Source organism: Babylonia areolata, chromosome 33 (assembly GCF_041734735.1).
Source record: "Babylonia areolata isolate BAREFJ2019XMU chromosome 33, ASM4173473v1, whole genome shotgun sequence".
Classification (NCBI taxonomy): Eukaryota; Metazoa; Mollusca; class Gastropoda; order Neogastropoda; family Buccinidae; genus Babylonia; species Babylonia areolata.
Genome location: NC_134908.1, coordinates 13,127,148 through 13,140,953, shown reverse-complemented (window position 1 = coordinate 13,140,953; position 13,806 = coordinate 13,127,148). Strand labels below are relative to the sequence as shown.

The window sequence follows — 13,806 nt, the reverse complement described above, 5'->3', positions numbered from 1 at the left end:
GTACAGCACCACTCAAGTTCATGCTTGTGTCAGTAAGCATGTTTGCATGTGTGTGTGTAGACATGCATGTGTGTGTGTGTGTGTGTGTGTGTGTGTGTGTGTGTGTGTGTGTGTGTGTGTGTGTGCAGACATGCATATGAGTGTGTGTGTGTGTGTGTGTGTGTATGTGTGTGTGTGTGTGTGTGTGTGTGTGTGTGTGTAAGTGTGTATATGTGTGTGTCTCTTAGCCTGTGTACACCTGACAGGAAATTTTCTATCTAAAATTACGTTTAAGTAACATACTTACCGTGACCCAACTAGTGCAGACTCCGGCAGGGGTCTGACATTCCTGCCTGTGCAAACTACTATCCGCCTATGCGGAGAAAATGAAACAACGGCCGATAACCTCCCGGAAGTAGGTAACCTCCCCTTTGTCCTGCTGGCTAGCGCCCTCTTTTGACGGCAATATGCCATCACCAGCGCAGCGAGCAGGGAGAACAGGAAGTGGGGAGGACGGGAGGGTCTTAAATTTGGGTCACGGTAAGTATGTTACTTAAACGTAATTTTAGATAGAAAATTTCCTTTTAATTACACATACTTAACTGTGACCCAACTAGTGCAGAATAGCGCGACAAGGTGGAGGGCTCGCCTGTTCTACTGTCTGTGTGCTGTGATGGCCTGTTGTGCAACTACCACAGAAGCGATGCCTCTGAAGCCATCATCCTGTAGGCGTGCGACATCTCTCTGGTAGAAGTCGATGAGCCATCATCCCTAAAGCGACAGATGTCCCTCAAGTAGAATGTGACGAAAGTAGAGTGTACTGTGTCACCTAAGGATATTGGTGCGGGCAAAGAAGACAGAAGTCCGCAGCGTATTGTGGGGGAGGTCTGTGGACCACAGCTGTGCTGATAAACGTAGGGCAAAGAAAATCGGGTCGGTGGGTTGAATCCACACTTTACTGAGAGCCCTTCGAATCAAAGGAAGGGAAGGAAACACGTACCCTTATAGGGTTGTCTCATTTGAGCGCGGTTGAGCGTCAATGCAAGGAGGTGCACATGTGGTTTGGTCTGATGATTCCACATCGGATGTGGGCCGATAGTGGAAGTGATTTTTGGTTTTGAAGGAAACTGTGGCACGAGACAGAGGTAGGTCGCCATGTTGGGCTTGCCTTAGGCATGACAGCCAGATCTGTAGAGCTCCTCCATGCGAGCTGACAGGCGATGGGCGCTCCCCCCACCACTTTTTTGTCATTGCCAAAAAATGACAGCACTGGTATGTTGCTTATGCATAGAATGGCAGACATTTGGCAACAAAAGACTTGATGTCCCTGGTGCCTCTGGGACAGGGTTGTGTAATTGCCCACGTAGGTATCATCACGAAGGGGCTTACGGAAGGCTTGGTGGCTTCTCTAACTGAGTGTGGCATGTTGGAGCCACCTGCAGATAGTTGTTGGTGGTCAATGGCTGGGTTGGATCAGGCTGTGGAAGTGCATTTCATGCGCCCACAGGTCACTCAGTCTCATTCTGTGGTGGAATACCAAATGGAAGAGGGTTTCCATGGGGAAAATTTTTTGCTGAAGGTTCTGTAGTGAGAAAGGGGACCAGATCCATGACAGGCCTCTGGCTGTGTATGGTGCGCACTGAGTCTGGGATGGAGCGGGGCGGGGGCAGGGAGGTAAGTGGCTCAAGATGTGTTGTACTGGCTATTTGCATCAAAGTACTGATCTGACATACGTTTCCAATATGGCCAACTGCAAAGTGAGAGCTGTATTATCAGTGGTTTCTTAATTGCAAAGGGAAATCATTTGCAGCTTAGCCTTTCATGAATGACTGTGTCTCTCAGACTGGAAGTCAAATTGCACTGGGACTTAGTGCTGTAGCCTTGGGCCTAACTAGCCACTGGGATCCGTCCTAAGGCCCTCTTGATCGAGGGACCGGGGATGCAACTTAGGCAAAACACTCTCTACTGGAAATTGTATAATCGAATTCCAGCCCAAATAGTTGGGACAGCAGTTGCCTCCTCTGCTGTTCTGATGGTGACTGTCGTACACAACTGATTATCATATATGTTCCTAGGAGGACACCAATCAGCATGGGTAAATCAGGAAACAGCTCCTGTGTGCTTGAGGGATGAAGGTGTCCACCATGCAGGTTATGTTGCAATGTAAGGGAGCCGGAAAGAGTTGACGGGGTCTTGTGGTGCACCCATGTGTCTGAAAGACATGGTGCTTGCTTCCGAAGTGACAACAAAGTCATCCCCTGACAGGCCCTTGACTGAAGACTGGGGCTCCATGATGGGATAGCCTGCCTAAGCTAGAAACCCCTGGAAGTGTCTCATTGGAAAGACAGTGCTTGAGAAGGAGTGGCCATCTGTTACCACAGCAGTGGTTGTGTGTTGAGGCTGAAGGATCGGGCAGGGAAGACCCAAAAGCAGAAAGTGCTTTCAAACGCCAATTGTTTGAGACGTAGATGTTGGATCTCTGTTCAAGCAAGGTGATGGGGCGAACTGATGTGCTTGAATGCAGCATCTGCCGTGCTGGTATGAGTGGGCAGTAAGGTACACCCCAGTGGCTAATGGACGGTTCGTTGTGCTCTTTGAGACGCATCCGTCCTCGTCAATAAGCTCCGTCCTCGTCAATAAGCCTTTCTCCCAAATGTAGAGGAAAACAATTATGACCCAGGCCTTCTGCTACTAGAGAGGAGTGGAAAAGATGGGCTTAGGGTGATTGTCTTCTGCCCAGTGGGCAGATTTTGAGTCCGCAAAAATTTTGGGAATCAAAGATTGACACCCCTTCATGGGAAGGCTGGCTAGGATGTAGGGCCCGTGTGGAGCTGTGGTCACAACCACAGTGGTGCAAACCAAAGGTTGTTGTAGGCAAGGGGGGGAAGAAGGGATGCCTTACAAACTGGGGAGGAATGAAGGGCATGTGTGTCCGGAGTGGCACTTCTAAGTTGGACTGCCTCATCCCTCCTTGTGCCAAGTTAGGGCATCTCCAGCCCTATGGCTGATTGTTGTAGGCAAATGAGTTGGGTTGCCTTGTCCCTCCTTGCGCCAAGCGAGGGCATTCTTAGCCCTGTGGGTGGGAAGGGGGTGTGTGGGTCCCTAAGGACCAGCCACTACTAAAATGTGAAGGAGCATACATTCAGGCGTGAATGAGGCAGTTTTGTCTGTGAGTGCAGTCGTCCTCCGAAAGCAAGGTAGGGATGAATTTATGAAAATGAATACATACATGTGCAAAGGGAATACAAACTTCCATCAACTGAAGTATTGATGTCTGAAATATGCCAATGCCAAGGGATCGAAACACAAGAAATAAGCGGCTGTATAAGCATACATGTAGCGTGCACAGATATAGCCAAGTAAATGGGTAAGTGTGCATAATCAGTGATGGAAAGGAATCTGTGTATGCACCTAAATATGAGATGTACATACAGATATGAATAAAGTGCAAGTACGTAGGCGCAGAGAGTTCAGGGCATTGTGGACAGAAGGCCGCAAATGCAAGTGTGCCTATATTGCTATGTAGGGAATCCCAATGAATAGATGTCAATGAATAGAGATAGAAATATAATTGTACATGTTAATAAGAAAGTTGTCTGAACCTATCCCATAAGCACACACGCATGTGTATTCTGAGGGATAAGTATACATCTATCAGTGAATAAATGTAGCAAGATATCTCATAGATATATATGCATATGTGTGTGTATATATATACCTATATACACACACACACATATACATACACACACACATATATACATACATATATATGGGCTTTTTTATGTGTATATCATGGCCTGGCTTCGCTAACGAAGATCATACATACATACATATACATATATACAGCTATATATATATAAATATATTTCGTGATTGTTGATTGTGATAAAAATCAAAAGGACAGAAGGGGAAATATTGTGATTTATTTCCTGTTATTGTGTATCACAAGAAGAGAATGGTAATAGGACTGGTTGCCTGCAGAGGGCTGTGTGCCTGTGTGGGGGATGAGGAACCCCAAAGTTTAGTCACCAATAGTCTGAGAAACAGCAAGAAAGGTGTAGTTGCTGTGCAAAGATGTGTAAAGTCCATGAATGGGCATGAGGACCCAATGAGAATTCGAAGAAACATCGTTGGTGGACAGCACGGGGGGCAGGAGTGACGTGCTGTGTCGGTTACAAATGCGGAGTTGCCTCCCTTGGTGCCGATATTCAGCGAAAGGGATGGTGTCTTTAGAGCACATATCCTCCAGTGTGACGTTTCCTCGCTGTAGAGGGAGGAGCGTCATGCTGCGTGCGAGAGTCCGTGGTTCTATGCCACCTTAACCGATAATAATAATGTCCCTTAGTGCCGTGGGCGTCCCGACCCGAATCGGTCGCCATCGGACGCGAGACGGTGGGGACATGTGGCATGATGGCGCCATAACCAGACAAGATCGGCCCGAGCACTGCCAAGTGGCAGAATCGAGTTATCAAGAGGCACTCCAACGTGGAATTGCCAATATTAGTCTGGGTAACAGAGGAGATATGCAGTGGGGCAGAAAAAACTGCCACAGCCGAAGTTCAATGAGCTGTGCACGCATCTGCTCTGTGCGCAAGGGGTGGAGCAGGCGCTAGGTGTGGCACCAGTGCTTAATTGCCGCAGCAAGTTCCCAATGGGTTGCTGGTTGTTTGGTTGAGCAGCTTGCTGAGACACCATTAGTGGATGGGAAACAGCAGCAACCGGCGGTGTGGCAAATGGGGTCATCACCGCAAAGCTTGAAGGGACCGAGCACGCACCTGCACTGTTGGCGAGGAGCCGTGCCGGTAAAGTGAAGTAACTGCGGCGGTCACCGGCAAGGGTGCCGAAGCAGGAGTTGTCTCCCTTGGATCGGAAAATCGGACAAGGGGAGGGCGCACACGCATAGGCAAGCGTGTCCCCTAGTGGTCCACCTTCCTCCCTACCCCTGGGGAGGGCATCCCTAAGCGCCTCGGTCGCCATAGGATCCGAGACGGAAGAGGCATGCCGCGTGGGGGGCGCGTGAGCCAATGTCACGGTCGCCGCCATGGACGCATTGCACATAGGGCCCAGTCTAGCGTGCGGATCCAAAGCCAGTGTATTATGATGTTTTCCAAAGGGGTTATGGCACATTCCCAGTATGTGTAATTAAAGGGGTTATGGCACATTCCATTGTTGACATGGGAAAAGTGATAGAGGAGATCGACTCGGGTGTCCTACCGACTGGCAGGGCCAAGAACGCGGATCGAGTCGACTTCGTTCACGAATTGAAAAGGAAAACATCAATGGCACCACTGACCTGAGTATGGGGTAACGTACCCCTAGAAGTCGCTGGAGAGGGGTGCAGGAGGTGGCGGAGGTCTGGAGTCGACCGGAAGAAGCAAAGGAAGTGGGGGAGGCGTCGGGTTGGCGTTGTTGAGAGGGCCAGAAATAGAGGGCCCAGAGTGTCCGCGAATCGATTTCGATCGCGCCTTAATTTTAGCCCGATATCCCAATCGAACCATATAATTATGTGACCTGGTTCGAGACAAAATTTGACAAAAAACAAGAACGCCAGAGAATCGACAGACAGACAGAAAATACGAAAACACTTAGCCGTATGGAGAGCACAGGACAGGAGTCATAATGGCTGCCGGAAAAAGTGGGCGCTAGCCAGCAGGACTTCCGGGAGGTTATCGGCCGTTGTTTCATTTTCTCCGCATAGGCGGATAGTAGTTTGCACAGGCAGGAATGTCAGACCCCTGCCGGAGTCTGCACTTGTTGGGTCACGGTTAAGTATGTGTAATTAAATGTGTATTTAAGGTGTAGGCATGCGTGCTGGAGACTGACAAGAGTGAGCGAGCTAATGGTAAAGTCCCAAACACACACACACACTATGTTTGCACAATATACACACAAACACACAAACTAAAACAGGATGAACACATTGACTCATTTTGTTCATAAACATGAAAAGAATTTGTTATAAACAAGAGGCAAAGCCTTCGAGACTCACTTGTGCTTCGCTCTTTATCAAGTAAAGGAATCATGAGGAGACCCAAAAAAATATATATTAAAAAAAATGTTGAAAAATGCTCTGTATTAAATATGATATATAAGACATGCTTGGGAGAAAAAAAAGGCATGCGAGCGGGATCGAACCATGCATGTTCAGTTCCGAAGCAAGCAGACTAATCCCCACTGATGCGGCGCATCTGACGTCATTTGACTAAATTCAATACTTAACCCTTTCGCTGCCAGGAAAATAAGATTTAAGTGAAATCTATTTGCCAGGGTTTTTTCCACAAAAAACGGGTATAAATTTTCCAAAAATTCTGTGCTCTTTGTTATTGGAGAAAGACCCATAAAAGTATGTATTTTCTGAAAGGTAAATGAATAAAGAATACAAAACACATGCTGTTTTCCCATTTTATATATTTTTAGTGACATGCTGTTGTTTTGAAATCAGTGTTTTGTTTTTTGTCACATTTTCAACTTGTTCATTACAAACATTAGTCAGGTCATTTGCACAAAAACATCATATTTTCTGGACAAATGGATATCTGCAAACACAAAATCATACTAGAACAACCACAATATATATATATTTTTTAAGAGATAGATACACAATACATTGTGACTTCTCCAAGTGATAAGATGGATGTGATGCCACGCCCCCACAGTCGCCACGCCCCCACAGTCTCCACCCCCCTCCTCCTCACCCCTCTCACACGGTCACTTGATTCAGTTCTCATCAGACCGCGTTGGCTGCGTGCCAAGAATATCGCTCTGCTGCTAATTCGGTCATCTGTCGTCTGCTAACATCTGTACAGCCGGCATCACTCACTGACAGTCGCATCTTGGCCACTCTCTTGATTACTCCCTTTATTTCTATCAGATCGTCCTATAAATGTTCATCTCTATCTTCTCCTTCGAATTTACGCTTCAATTCTTTCTGAGCATCAGCTAAAGAAAGAAATCATGGTTGATTTAGTTCGTCACGATCGCATGTCTTGAGCACGGCGTCAGTCCGACATTTTGTTCAGCGAGCGAGGACAGAAGTCAGGCAAACACTTGGACAGTGACCCAACCAAAACGTTCAAATAAAGGACTGCTTCATGACGTAGATGGGGTTTCTAGCTATGAATAGAATCTAGAGAGATTCCCCAGGCTAAAGCTACCACTATTTTTGCCAAGGAAGTGAATGCAAACCAGGGAAAAGTCAGAATATTTTGATGACAAGTTATCTCGTCATGCAGGCAGCGAAGCATACATGCTTGCCATGACGAGTTATCTCGTCATGCAGGCAGCCTAGGGGTTAAAGTGATGTTGACATTTTCTTCTTCTTGTGATAAATTGATGTGAATGTAGTGGATGTAATAACGCCGTTTAAATCATGTTTCTTTTGTGTGTATTTTATAAAATCTCGATTATTCTTTTATTTCAGGGGTAAAGGAGACTTTGCCATCCCTTCAAGCACACCCAACACAAGGTAGATCTTTAGATCTGCACGAACCAGCTGCGGCTTACACTAGCTGAAATATATGATCGATTCCATTTTTCTTTCATGTTCATTCCTGTTAATTCAGTGTCCACTTTAGAATATTTATATGCAGTAAACAAGTCGATGGTGTAACTAGTGTCACTGTATGTGTTTCTGTCCAGAATAAGTATTTCTTTCCTTTTAATTGTGAATGTTCAGATTTCAGAACGAACAAAATAACTTGTTGACAATTCGGAAAAACGGCTTAATTCTGGAAACTTACCTGTTATGACTGTGAAGATTTTTTTTTCATGCTATGTTTAAGCCAAATTTGGTATTGGCAGACAAAGTATTTCCAGAGAAAATGGAAATGTTAAAGTTTACCACAGACACAGAGACACACACAGACAACTGAACAGCAGGTTACAACACACTCTTTGTTTACACAAGTGAGACAATAAATCACCTCAGCAAAGTGTCACAGGGATACTTCAGTATGCATATGAATATAAATTCACTATACAGAGACAGGGAGAGAGCACACACACACACACACACACACACACACACACACACACACACACATCACTTACATCAGTAGATCTGTAAGGCTCAGGATCTGACCATTTCCAGCAGTACAGGAGACCATTAGTTCCTACTGCAATCAGTTCTGAATGCATTGCACCAATGTGGCTGAACCGTGGGCTCTCTCCTTCCTTGAAAATTAAACAAATATATATGCAAAATTAATATACACACACATAGACACACATGCACACAATGAAAAACCCAAAGGAACACCTTTAATCATCTCCCTTATTTCAATTTGTTCCTTTCCAAAACTCAAGTGCAGCCTAGACTGACTATGATTTAGACCAGATACTGGCAAGCCTTTGTGACATCATGGCAGAGTTGTCTAGTCATGAACATTTGTTGTAATTTCAGACTGTTGTAACTTTCACTTTCCTTTATGAAAGAAATAAAAAGTTTTTGTTCATTTATATCTTGCCTTTCATATAGGATTGCTTTTTTGTGTGCTTGGAAACTTAAACCAGCAAATCCAGTGCCTGTTCAGAAAAACATGTACACACTCACTTGGTGAAATCCAAGATTGCACTCACCTTGTAAAATACAAGATTACACAGCCACCGTGCATACTCACTCACCAGGTGAAATCAAAGATTACACTCACCAGCTGAAATCTAAGATGTCACTCACAAGGTAAAATCAAAGATAACACAGCCACCTTCCATACACACTCACCAGGTGAAATCTAAGATTACATTCACAAGGTAAAAATCCAAGATATCACAGCCACTTTGTATAAACACTCACCAGGTGAATCTAAGATCACACTCACCAGGTAAAATCTAAGATAACACAGCCACCTTGCATACTCAAGATTACACTCACCAGGTAACATCTAAGATTACACTCACCAGGTAACATCTAAGATTACATAGCCACCTTGCATACTCACTCATCAGGTGAAATCTAAGATTACACTCACCAGGTAAAATCCAAGATAACACAGCCACCTTGCATACTGATACTCACTCACCAGGTGAAATCTGAGATTGAATCATCTGTGCACATAACTACCTTATCCATCCAGAACTCCAGGTCTTCCCCAAGCACCACTGGATTCTGAGAGGGCTGGCCGGTCTTCTTGGAGCTGTCAGATGAAATGCTGTCAGGCTTTTCACGGTCCAGTGACTTCAGATCCTCACGGAAAGATTCCAGGCGCCGGCGGTCTCTTATACGGAATATCTCCCTGTCCCGCTCCAACTCGCGGTCACGGTCTGTCAGAACAGTAAAAAGAGGACTTGGAAAGAGTCTCTTTGACACAGTTACCAATTCTTTAAAACAGTATGACTGCCTTCATGGCCATACATGATCTAATACATAAAAGACTCCTCATAGATCCTCAGATACAGAGAGGGAGGAAGGAAAAAAAATAAAGAGCCAACAGTGGCTTTTCTGCAATCCATAAATGAAATAAGGTGAGAAAGAGTCCAGCCCAGTCACACAGAGAAACTGAAATCGAAATCAAAATTATTCTAAAGAAAAGGAATCAGCAATTGTTCATCCGTTTTCATCCTACCCTTATATCTATAAAGAAATTCTATAAATTAGTCATGTCAGGAAAAGCACCAGGAGGGGATGGAATCCAGGCTTACATCTACAAGTATGGAGGTGAGGTGCTGACAGACAAGCTGACCGCCCTATTCCAGTCTATCTGGGAGAGAAGGGAAGTCCCCCAGGATTTCAAGGATGCTTCAATTGTCCACATTTACAAATGGAATGGAGACAAAACATCCTGCGATTACCACCATGGAATCTCTCTCCTCTGCATCGCCAGCAAGATCTTCGCCCGCATCATACTGAACAGACTGGTTGACCATGTCTCCAACACAATCATCCCTGAAGCACAGTGTGGCTTCCGCTCAGGCAGGAGAACATGTAATCCAGCTGACTGCATCATTCCACGATGGCATGCAGGCAAGAGTACAGGCAAATACTGACATGTCGGATCCGTTCCCTGTGGTAAATGGAGTGAAGCAGGGCTGCGTCCCGGCACCCACACTGTTCTCCATTCTCTTCTCTGCCATGCTGATTGACGCCTTCCAAGACCGTGACTGGGGCATCTACATTCAGTTTCGCACAGATGGCAAACTTTTCAACTTGCAACGACTCCATGCCAGGTCCAGGGTGTCTGAGGCACTGTTGAGCGAGTTCCTCTTCCCTGATGACTGCGCGCTTGCTGCACACACCCATGAGGACATGCAGTTCATTATGGACAGGTTCTCAACCTCCTGCAGGTGCTTTGGATTCAGCAAAACCAAGTCCATGTACCAACCAGCTAGCTCACAGAACACCAGTGCCTCCCCCCACCTGCAATCAAGATTGATGACACAGAGATCAAGTCAGTCGACAAATTTTGCTACCTGGGCAGTACCCTATGCAGCAACGGAGTCCTTGATGCAGAAGTGACACTGCACATCGCCAAGGCCAGCTCCGCTTTTGGCAGACTCAACAACAGGCTGTGGAACAACAAAGGCATCAGGCTCAGGACCAAAATCAAAAGCTACTGAGCTGTTGTGCTGACCACCTTGTTGTACTGCTGTGAAACATGGACGACGTATCGCCGTCACATTCAACAACTTGAGCAGTTTCACCAGAGATGCCTACGAAAGATCCTCGGCTTAAAGTGGCAATACAGGGTCTCCAACCTCCAGGTCCTAAAGAGGAGCGGCCTGCCCAGCATCGAAAGCCTGCTGATCCAGTGCCAGCTACGCTGGACAGGACACGTCCGCATGACAGACAAGCAGGATCCCGCAGATCCTTTTGTATGGCCAGCTGAAGGAAGGCCACCGTGAACTTGGAAGACCCTGCAAGCGCTTCAAGGACACCTTGAAGACAAACCTCAAAGCCTGTGACATAGAAATCGCTTCCTGGGAAACTGATGCCCTTGACTGCTCTCGCTGGAGGTTGCTGTGCTTTAGTGGCATAAATACATTTGAAAACAAGAGAACGCTGGCCATTAAGGAGAAGCGTGAGCGAAGGAAGCAGGGCTCAACTTCTGGAGACGTTTTCCCTTGCAACACCTGTGGGAAGTGCTGCACATCCAGAATTGGCTTCGTCTCCCTTATGAGGACACACACCGACAGATAAGTCTGCCTGCCTACTCATTCATCAGACAGACGAGAGACTCCATCATCATAAATTAGTCTAAGGAATATAAGGGAAAAAAAAGGAAGAAAAAAGTAAACCCCTACACCCCACATGGCAAAAACAACAACAAAATAAACAGCAGATAAATGCAGTGCTCTCCACAAAAGCGCAGAATGCATGTGCATGAATGAGAGAAGGAAAGGAGAAAGGAAAGGAAAGGAAAGCAGAGATAGAGAAGGAGAGAGAGGAGAGGCGGGGGCAAGAAAGAGACAGAGATGAGGACATTGAGAATACATCATTTTTCTTCCAATCTGAAAAAAGGAATGGGAGATGGATGAGAAGAACACTGACCCATCTTTTGATTCTACTGGTAACAGAAAATCATCCAGAAAAAGTGACCACAAAGACTACATTTGTTCAAAGGCCTTAAAAACTCACATGTGAGCACGGCAAAAAGACCCACATATAAGTGATGTGACCTTGACCTCTTCTTCTTCTTCATTAGTAGGCTGCAACTGCCATGTTCACTCGTATGTACACAAGTGGGCTTTTACCTGTATGACCATTTTTCCCCCACCATGCAGACAGCCATACTCCATTTTCAGGGGTGTGCATGCTGGGTATGTTCTTGTTTCCATAACCCACCGAACACTGACATGGATTACAGGATCTTTAACATGCATATTTGTTCTTCTGCTTGCGTATACATATACAAGAAAGGGGTAAAGGCACAAGCAAATCTGCACATATGTTGACCTGGGAGATCGGAAAAATCTCCACCCTTTATCCACCAGGCGCCGTTACCGAGGTTTGAACCTGGGACCCTCAGATTAAAAGTCAGACGCTTTAACCAATCAGCTATTGCACCCGTCTGACCTTAACATCTAAATCTACAAACCCCTTATGTTCTGAAGAGAAAAGGGCAGCATTGTTGTATTAGAAAAAAGGAAATTTTATACAAGGAAAGTAAAACTAGACAGGCAGTAGTGGAAGAAAAAGTAACAAAATATTTTTGGAATCTTGCAAAAAGGCATTATGAAAGTAAACAGATGTTTAAACTTGTATCCGAGAGTGGGGAAAATTTACGAAAGAGAAAGGACATGTTAAAAGAAACAGACTATTAAACTAACCAAGAAACAAAAGAATATTAAACTAACCATTCAATCTCTCTTCATTGTACCAAACTCCAATTAAGGAAAAATTGAAATATGTGCAGGATGTCAGTGGACATCTTACAGGCACTATGATAACACTTTGTGCAGGATGTCAGCTGATGTCTTATTGGCACTGAATAGGTTAACATGATCTCTCATGTCAACTAAAGTTGCCTGTGGCACCTAGCTGACTAAAAATCACCAATAGCAGTGAAAAAGTTAAAATGCCATATCTCTGGAATGAATTAACCCCTAGGCTGCCTATATGATGAGATACCTCGTCATCACAAGCATGTATGCTTCGCTGCCACAATGACAAGATAACTCATCATCAAAATATTCTGACGGGCGCAATAGCCGAGTGGTTAAAGTGTTGGACTGTCAATCTGAGGGTCCCGGGTTCGAATCATGGTGACGGCGCCTGGTGGGTAAAGGGTGGAGATTTTTACGATCTCCCAGGTCAACATATGTGCAGACCTGCCAGTGCCTGAACCCCCTTCGTGTGTATATGCAAGCAGAAGATAAAATGCGCACGTTAAAGATCCTGTAATCCATGTCAGCATTCGGTGGGTTATGGAAACAAGAACATACCCAGCATGCACACCCCCGAAAACGGAGTATGGCTGCCTACATGGCGGGGTAAAAACGGTGCATTCAGTTGGTTGACAAAAATACCGGTAGCTTTAGGTTGGGGAATCTTTCCAGATTCTATTCATAGCTAGAAACACCATCTACGTCATGAGGCAGTCCTTGAACATTTTGGTTGGGTTTACTATAGCAGTGTTTGCCTGGCTCCTTTCCTTGCTTGCTCAACAAAATGTCGGACTGACGCTGTGCTCAAGACATGCGGTCGTGGGGAGCTAAATCAACCAAGATTGCTTTCTTTAGCTGATGCTCAGAAAGAATTAAAGCATAAATTCCAAGGAGAAGACAGTGATGAACATTTATAGGACTATTTGATAGAAAATAAAGGGAACAATCAAGAGAGTGGCCAAGATACGACTACCTGTGAGTGATGCTGGCTGTACAGCTGTAGCAGATGACAGAAAGTGACCAAATTATTAGCAGGACACAGTGTGAGCGATTTTCTTGGCACTCAGCCAATGCGGTCTGATGAGAACTGGATAAAGTGACCATGTGAGAGGGGTGAAGAGGAGGGGGGTGGAGAGTGAGGGGGCATGGCCTCACATCCATATAATCACTTGGAGAAGTCACAATGCATTGTTTATCTATCTTTTTTTTTTCTTTTTTCTTTTTCTTTTTTTTTACTGTGGTTGTTCTAGTATGATTTTGTGTGTGCAGATATCCATTTGTCCAGAAAATATATTTTAGTGCAAGTTACCTGACTAATGTTTGTAATGAACAAATTGAAAATCTGACAAAAAACAAAACACTGATTTCAAAACAACAGCATGTCACTAAAAATATATACAATGGGAAAACATCATGTGTTTTGTATTCTTTATTCATTTACCTTTCATAAAATATATACTTTTATGGGTATTTCTCCAATAACGAACCCCAGTTTTCAGTAGTTTT

General features: G+C 45.0%; 1 protein-coding gene across 1 annotated transcript in view; it reads right to left on the bottom strand.

Annotated features, from left to right (window-relative positions):
* The window catches only part of LOC143276878 (E3 ubiquitin-protein ligase UBR5-like), a 222,428-nt gene that overhangs the window by 166,904 nt on the left and 41,718 nt on the right, over positions 1 to 13,806 (bottom strand). Inside the window, exons 8-9 of the mRNA XM_076581534.1 lie at positions 9,041 to 9,240; positions 8,032 to 8,154 (exon numbers count right to left, since the gene is read on the bottom strand). Of these exons, the coding sequence (XP_076437649.1) occupies positions 8,032 to 8,154; positions 9,041 to 9,240 (323 nt within the window). The remainder of the gene's footprint in view (positions 1 to 8,031; positions 8,155 to 9,040; positions 9,241 to 13,806) is intronic.